We start from the raw sequence: 8,868 nt of genomic DNA, 5'->3' as shown, positions 1-8,868 counted from the left end.
GTTGGGTGTGTTCCGAGGTCTAAACTGAGAGCCCCTGCTATACAATATCAAGGAGCAGCTAACAGCTGGAGCAAACCATTGACAGCAGATTCCTGCTTAGAGCTTTAACTTACAGAACCAGATGCTTAAGGTGTTCTGTAAAATTACATCATCCTGTTTTTAAGGAAATGTGCTTAGAGACAATGGAGTTGATAACAAAATGAACTGAATAGCTTTTTTGTTTAGAAATACCTTTATTTTATAAAGCCACTGTTTCTTCTGTAAAGTCTGACTACACTTATAAAAAGATGTTGACAATTCTTAAGAAAAAAATGCTGAAAACCTTTTCATAAGTCAGGGCTACACAAAGAGTATATTTATAATATATATATTTATAATTTAAAGACGATAAAGTTCAACTGCAATACAAGGTGGGGAGAGGGGAAGGAAAGCAAGAGAAAAGGAGGGACTTTCAGATTTCAGACACATGTTCATTTCCCGCAAAAAGTGTTTCCTGGCAGAAGGGATTGACAAGGACCATGCCGCTGTCTCTGTAGTCGCCATTAGCTGGGGAACGGGGTTCTGAGAGATGATCCTAGTGAAAAAAAAGAGAGGGGAGCAGGGGGAGAAAAAAAGAATAAGATTTAGAGATGTCTGAGTATTTGTTTAGGGAATAGATTGTAGACATGTGAGGTAACCTACATACATCTCAAAGTATTTTAGTTGGCATGCAAAATCTATTATATTTTTATTGTAATGACACTGCAGAAGCAAAACCTAAGTCATGCTCAAAAATGAAACACGCTGCTTCAAACAAAAGCTTTTGTTTCAATGAATAAAAACCATTCAGTCCATGTACTAAAATGTGGTAAGGCTGTGCACTTAGGGAGAAATTCTGTAAATGATGTCTAAAAAGAGGCGCAGGGGTGGCCCTATAATGAGGCCAACTGAGATGGCGGCCTCAGACATCACTCTTCAGAGAGCGGCATCATGCTGCCAGCCAGCCTACCTGCTAGTTAGCTCTCTTTGCCGCTCCTCTTTCCAGCATCTAATCCTTTCCCCCTTGATCAGCATTTTTTCTACCCCCCTCCCTTTAGATTTGTCAGTGGCGGCAGTGGTTCACAGAGCAGCCCTGCCAACATTGGCGCTTCTCTCCACTGCGGCCCACCCTCTCTGAAAACTTCCTCTTTCTGCTGGGGCAGGCTGCAGTGGAGAGAAGCACTGTGGTCGACAGTACCGCTCTATGAATCACTGCCACCGCCGACAAATCTAAACGTAGATGAGCGGGGAGGGAATGGAACATAATGCAGATTGGGGGGGAGAGAGTAGAAAGATTAGATACTGGGAAGGGGAGCGGCACAGAGAGCTGACCAGCAGGTAGGCTGACTGGCAGCAACATGCCGCTCCCTCAACAGTGCTTGATATTAGACTCAGGGGCAGTGGCATACCAAGGGGCGGGTGAGGGGGGGGAGCAGTTTGTCCTGGATGCAGCCCATAAAGGGGTCCTCCGAGGACCAGTGTTGTGATCTTCTGGCAGTGGCAGCATTCACAATTCACTGCTCTGTAAGCATCGGGCCTTCTCTGCCGGGCCCCACCTGACAGAGAGGAAGGCCCAGTCAGAAAAAGCCACAAGTTGTTAAGGCTTCACTGCCTACAAAGGGGGGAGGGAAATACTGCACCCAATTAGGGAGAGAGAGGGAGGGAAGGAAGACCAGGGAATGGAAAGAAAAGGAAAAAGAAATGCCAGATAATTAGGGAGGGAGCTCATCCCTCGCCTCAGGCAGTAGATTGCCTTGAGCCGCCCCTGCCTTGAGCCGCCCCGGACAGGCACCTATCACATGTCAATCACACTTAAGTGCCCATTAAAGAATTGTGCCTACTGGCACTTAACTTAAGACTTAGGGCTAGATTCACCAACCTGCCTGATCGGTTCTGATCTGGGCAGATCTGATGAATTCTCGAAGCCCCAATATGCAGATTGGGGCGATCGGAGGAACGCCCCCATCTGCCTGCCCGGATCGCTCGATAGCAATCCCAGCGCAAGTGCAGATCTTCTGTAGATGGTCTGCGCATGAGCTGGACCTCTGGGGCTGGCATAGATTTTTTTTTTTTTTTTTAAAGGCTGCAAACAGCATAGGTTTGAAAGCAAACGAAGGGGAAAATGTTATTTCAGAATATTCACTGCATATAAGGGGTGCCACTGAAAGGAAGTGAGAGAAAAATAAAAAAAACAACTCTTCAAACAAAACCAGCATGTCTGATAAAAACATGCTTGCGGAGATATTTTTTTAAAACACTTTTTTAGCTCAGCAGCTGGAGCTTGGCGGGTCTCACAGGCCCCGACTCTCCTACTCTTGTTATCCCGCCGGCGGCAGGCTCTTCCCACCGGCGACGACAGACTCTTCCTTTGCCGACACTCAGCTGGTCATGCCTTGCTCTCTGCGCCTTCCCTGCAGTGTGAGCCCACGGGTTTAAAGCGAGGTTGCACTGTGGCATGCAACCCCGCTTTAAACCCGCAGGCTCACACTGCAAGGAAGGCGGCAGAGCCAGGGGGAGTAGAGAGGACATAGGGAGAAAGCAGGGCAGGAAAAAAGCCTCCGGGGGCAGAGTGGAAGATCGGGCCAGAGTGCAGGGCGGCAATGGAGCAGGAGAGTTGGCATAGACTTGTGCGACTGGTCCTCAGCAGTCACTTCTATTCTTGATCGGACAGCCCAATCAGTGTCCCAATTTTGTTTTGTGAATCGAATCCCTGCCTACTTTGCATGCACGGATTTGAAGCGGATCACAGGAGAGGTTAGTGAATAGTGCAGGAGGGAAATCTGGTCATAAACCAATCGGTACACGATTGGTTTGCTTTGTGAATCTAGCCCTTAGGGTCTGTAATATAGGCCAGGGTTTTAAAGGCCTACATTACAGGTGACTAAGGGCTAGATTCACTAAAGTCCACAGATCGATCCTATTCATGTCCTATCCATTTCCGAGTCATTCTGGCCAATCGATTCAGTAAAGCTTGTCCATGCAAATGATCAAATCGGAAACATGCCCCCATTTGTGCACACGTCTCGCTGTAACATCGATCGACGCACGTGCGCACTGTATCCTTGTTGGTTTTGAAGCACATAATGCATGTGCTAGTTCTTTAGGACTTCACTGTGTAGAAATGGGGCGGGGTTTAATCGCGGGCGTCATTGGCGGGCTCTGAATGCGCCTACCGCAAAGCATTGTTGTCGTAAAAAATGCAATATAAGAACTATTTTTTACCAACCGCTATTTTTCTTAAGTGTTGTTGCAAGCTGTATAAGCTGCGACCTGTAGCTTTTTGAAAAATTTGTTGGAGAGGTTTAAGGAGAAATAGCGTTTGAGGTTTGTGAGCGAGCTGTGGAATTCTTCGAGTTCATCCTTTTTTTTTTACAGATCGATCTCGAAGTTTATTGCGCGCTTCCAAACAGCTTAACATTTCTCTCAGGAAAAGAACTGTTAAGTTGCTAGAAGGCACAGCAGTTAAATGCGCTGAGATCACACGCTGTTATATACAGCCTACGAATCCCAGGAGGCTGTGCGGCTCTTTCTGCCGTGAAGCACGAAGCAACCAAAGGCGACCCCGTGACATTAGATGCACGCGACAATCTAGCTGGGAGGGATAGCTGGTCCTTAAGTTCTTTTTGATTTATTTTTTTAATTTGGCATTGATATATGAAATGTACAATGCGCAAAGAGAGCACGGGGTTAATCTGCGATTTTCTTGTCACGTGCATTACAAATCTGAGATTCACTCCCGCGCTCGCTATGCTCATTCCAAAAAAATCAAAAAATATTTCTAACGCTTATGTAAATAAGAACATAAGAATGAAAGTTTATGTATATTTAAAGTTTAGATATATTTTGGATTTTTTGCAGGGTTTTTTTATGGGGTTCTTAAACATGTACACAGCAGTTGCTAGGCAGGAATAGTCGGCAAAGATGTAAAGCGACTGGTCCTCAGCAGTCGAACCTTTTTGGAACGGAAAGGCAAGTCGGTTTGGACGAAATGGTTTCATGAATCGAGGCCCTATGAAATTTACATGCCTTTTTACTCATTTGCATGCGCAGATTGGATAGGGTGCGGATGGGATCTGGAGGAAGGTTAGTGAATTGAGCCGTAGTAGGAAAGTGAGTGCAAACCGACCGGTACACGATCGGTTTGCTTAGTGAATCTAGCCCTGAGTCCTTTAGAGGTGCCCAAGTTCTTCTCTACCCCTAAACAAGCCTACTTTAGAACTAGACACCAGTGGCATAGTAGGGAGGGCGGTCCGTCCCGGGCACTGTCTTGGTGAGGGTGCAACACCCGTCCTCTCCACCCCCCCCACGTGCGCACTACTTCCTTTCCCCCTGTACCTCTGTAACGTTCCTTGCACAAGCAGCAACCCCCAACCTACTGTCATGCCAGTGTCGGCTCTTCCTCTGATTTTACTTTTTGGACCTGCGCCTAAGAAGTGATGTCAGAGGAAGAGCCGACACTAGTGCAATAGCAGCTTGGGGTTTGCTGCTCACGCCAGGAATGTTACAAAGGTATGAGGGAAGCAGTGCACACGGGGTGGAGGGGGCGGGGAAGGAGCATGTGGCGGTGGAGAAGCGGAAGGAGCGCCACCGCCTCGGGTGCCTCTCACCCTTGTTGTGCCTAAGAAGATAGGCCCTGCATACACACATTTCTACACACACATTTTGGGCTTAGTGCATTTTAATGTGGGACTTTCCTGTGCACTAAGCCCAGATTTAACGTGGCACTTTTGTAGGATGTTTCGGGGTTTTTTGTTTTTTTAAATTTTCAGGTCATGCACTAATGTTCCCTTTAGTGCATGGTACCTGCAAAACAATGGGAGTACTTACCACCTATTTAGAAGATGCTAAGTGCTCTTGCATTAAGTGTGTTATCTGGTTAGCACATGCTAATCATGACACGCTAGTCAGATATGTTTTCCCCCATGGTTGGTCCGGTCCGCAGAATGGCCATTGGGGAGGCTTTCATTATAGTTTCAAGAAAAGTCTGCTCTGTTCTTGCTGGGCTTCCTGAGGCAGCAGGTAAGCTGGGGCTGCCTTGGTTGCCGTTTGGGGTCCCAGGGAGGTTCTTCTCTGTGTCGGGTGCTCCGGAGGGGTCTTGCCTGTCGTTTTCGGCTGCATTTTTTCCTTCCTTCGCTGGTCTTCCCCCGTGTTCTGCAGCGTTTGGAGCCGGTTTCTTGTAGCCCTTGGAAAAATGTTTAGGCACTGAGGGCAGGCTGCCATGAGGTGTGCTCCTAGGCAACGGATACACACCTCATGGGGGTCCATGGAGCTCATTTTTCGTTTGCAGTCCGGGCACTTCTTGAAACCCAGTTTTGCTGCAAGCTTTTCGGGTGTTTTCTGTTATTCTTCTTCTTTTCTTTTCTTTCTTACTGGGTTTTTGGTTGTTTGGTTTTTTTGGGGAGGGTTTTTGAACAGAGAGCTGTGATCCGTCCGTTTGGGAAGGATGGATGAACTAAACTGGATTAGTAAGGGCCAGCACAGGTATATATAGGGCTACCTGCACATGCTCAGATGAGGCTCCCGGAAGCCTCACCTGAGCTCTGGGAGAGCAATTCCGAATTGGGAACGTAGATGATATCACCAAAAGTGGGGCTGACTTATACTGCTTGTCCATGGAGAATGCGAGACTACCCCCTCTCCACTTATGACACACCCACTCCAGAAAATATTTTTGAAAAATAAATACAAACAGATAGGGCCTCCTTAGTTAATGGTAGAATACTGCAAAATGCTTTAATCATTTCTATGGTAGCCTGTTTTTGCGTCCTAATCGTGCGCTAAGACTTAATGCCCTTTAGTGTAAGTGCCACTATGAGTGTGCATTTTTATTTTTTATTTTTTTATTCTATGTTATTTCAGTAATTGACTTTAACACTATTGCAAATGGTTCTTTAGGCATTTTCATGTACTTTGCTATATTTTATGCCTTGTCTGGGCACTGATTACAAACTAGTTGGAATTAATGTACTATAAAAAATCTTTGAGAGAGCAAATACTGATTGGAAAAATGAACATAAACCAAAGGACACTTGATAGTAACATTATATATGAATAAATAAATGAATGTAATAAATAACAGAGATAAACTTCAAAGAATAATATGCTAAATGCTCAAATATTACAGGAACTGGTTCCATAAAATTTAAAACATTATAAATGAAAATATGACATGGCCATGTAATCAGCGGTATTGCTGGCTGAGGGGTCATCCTTGTGTTAAAAAAACAGAAGCCCATAAAGCAAGATAGCTTTGATATTGATGATTTGTTTTAATTGTAATTGATTCTTGTTTTTGTAAGCTGTAAATCACTTTAGATGGTTTTGTTGAGGATGGCGATCTATAAATATGATTCTAATAGAGTGTTGGTAAGCTGAACTTTGCTGTCCTCTAAAATATTTCATGTCAAACAAAACTCATATTCCATTTCTGATGAATATCCAGAGGTAAGGAGGGACAATAACAGAACAAGAGAGAGTACTGGGGAGGTGGAATGGAGAAAAGAAAAAAGGCAGGAGAGTGATAGAAGAAGGAGTGGGAATATTAGGTGAGAGATGGTGAGTAATGAGAAAAGGAGGAGGAGAAAGATAAACTGCACTGGATACGAAAGACAGAAATTATCCTGATTCAGTGGCGTACCAAGGGTGGGCGTACCGCCCCGGGTGCACGCCCTCCTGATCTGGCTCTATCCCGCCCCCTTCATGACGCCACCAGACAGCGTTCTCAGCCATTGGTCATCATTGGAGCTGACGTCAAGAGACCGGCTTGGCTGACCTTGCCTGGGCGCTGTGACCCCCAGGTGCCAGAACGCTGATCTCTTTTGTTCTCTTCGCAGCCAGGTGAGTCCCGTGCAGTGCACGGTTAGAAGCCAGCTTTCTGCATTGACAGCTCCCCTCCCCCCCTTGATAAGTAGTTAGAGAAGAAATCCCTCTATGAATAGCATCTCTTTTGCCTCTTTTCTCCATTTCTTGGTCTTCCTTCTCCTTCCTTCCCTCCCTGTCAAATAATTCAATTTGCATCAACTGTTCAGTTTTCAATTAACTCAAACTTGCCTTTTCATTAAATAAATTGTATGTTAGAATGGTGTTGTAAGCTTCAGCACACAGTGGTCTAACAAACTACAAACATGCTAAAAAAATTTACTCCAGATTCACTCAATTGATAGCATGCAAATGACTGAGGCACTAAAAAACGTGCACTATCGGGAAAAACAGCCATGGTAATCTGCATTGTGAGTAATATATATTTTCATTCCTATCAGTGCATGAGCAATGATTGGCTCATGCACTGACAGGAAGGGAATCATTACAAAAAAAAATAAAAGGCTGGCCAGACTCGCAACCCCAGCTCCCTATTCTTTACCCCCACCAGCAAAAATTCTCAGTTCTCCAGATCCTTCCCAGGGGCTATCAGATTCAGGGCACTACCAGGACACATTGAGTCAGGACACCCAGCACAAAGACCCCTCTACTAGAAGCCTCTAATACAGGCGGAACCTCTGGGTTAACAATACTTACCTGATTCGAGGAGAAATTCAGCATCCTTCTTGTCCTGCCACCATCTTGAACAGTGTCGTGCCTAACCTTTCATAGTTTGGGTTTAAAGTCAGGTTTTATTTAACAAAATTGGACTGATGATTAAAACTGGGAAGCATTCAAGAACGAGTGGCTCTGAATTATAGAGCATGGCTCTGGCTCTCTTCTAATGGTTATAAAAAAAATTTTTTTAATGAACTTTTTGATTTGTTTTGATGTGAATATATTGAATGAGGGATTATTTATGACTCACAGGCACTGGCGTACAAAAGATGGGGGTGGTGTGTGTCAAAAAATGATGGACCCCGGGTAACGCATACCCTATGTACACTACTGTCCTGATTAAACTTCAATTTCAACAAACCACTTCCTCTTCCAAATTAAACAATGCTTTTTTTTTAATTATTAGGCATAATGTATAAAGAACAGAGTAATGAAGGTTGGCAATCCACAAACACACATAACAGAATTACCGACTCTGCATTGGAGACGGGTAGGACCACTGAAGTCCTTTGTTGTCATCGATTAAACTGACCTTTTTAAAGGGGCCCTTCTGCTAAAGAGGGCTACTATATTTAAAGTGCGCTACATGCTAAGAAACCCATAGAAATAAAATGGGCTTCTTAGCGTTTAGTGTGCGCCAATTGTTAGCATGAGCTAAATCCGTTAGTGCACCTTAGTATCAGGAGCCCTTAGTTATGAATCCTCTCTAAACAAGAGTGGCCTTTGCTAGCCCCAGTGCAAGTCTTTCCCATGTACGAAGGCCACTTTTAGTGCTGCCAATAAATGGCCAGTTTTGACATTTCCGCAATAACTTTTCCGCACTAGTTTTCCCATTAGCCCATGGCCATTATGCGTCAGCACTTACCTATTTTGTAGGCAGTAAGGGGGAACTTCTATAAGAGGTGCCTAAAGTTAGGTAGCTAACAATTAGTAAATAGGCTTCAATAATGAACTTTATCAAGCTCAATTGGGAAAAAAAATATTGAGTTATAGGCGCCTGCCTTCTTAGGCACAGTTCTACAAAAGATAGGCACCTATTACATGGTGACTAGCAGGAACTAACACCAAAGTAGGCCTATTTAGGAGCAGAGAAAGGCTTAGGTAACGCTAGGCCCGATTTTCTAAAGGACTTAGGCACCTATAATGTAGGCCTTTAAACCCTGGTCTATATTACAGATGCCTAAGTTTTAAGATCTGTGCCACTAAGCACGATTCTGTAATGAGCGCCTAAATGTGATTGATATGTAGTAAGTGCCTATCTTTTTAAGCGCTAATTATAGAATCCGGCCCTATGGGCTCGTGTGCTAATCAATT

The 8,868-nt window shown here is 44.6% G+C and overlaps 1 protein-coding gene across 2 annotated transcripts in view; it reads right to left on the bottom strand.

The window, feature by feature from the left end:
• Nucleotides 1-221: 221 nt before the first annotated feature.
• Nucleotides 222-8,868, bottom strand: part of TMEM108 (transmembrane protein 108) — a 402,601-nt gene continuing 393,954 nt past the window's right edge. For both annotated transcript variants that reach the window (XM_033930212.1, XM_033930213.1), the window contains exon 6: nucleotides 222-574. In XM_033930212.1, coding sequence (XP_033786103.1) covers nucleotides 452-574 — 123 coding nt within the window. In that variant the 3' untranslated portion in view covers nucleotides 222-451. The remainder of the gene's footprint in view (nucleotides 575-8,868) is intronic.

This window comes from Geotrypetes seraphini, chromosome 2 (assembly GCF_902459505.1).
Source record: "Geotrypetes seraphini chromosome 2, aGeoSer1.1, whole genome shotgun sequence".
In the NCBI taxonomy this organism is placed as follows: Eukaryota; Metazoa; Chordata; class Amphibia; order Gymnophiona; family Dermophiidae; genus Geotrypetes; species Geotrypetes seraphini.
This window is presented reverse-complemented; position numbering and strand designations above follow the sequence as displayed.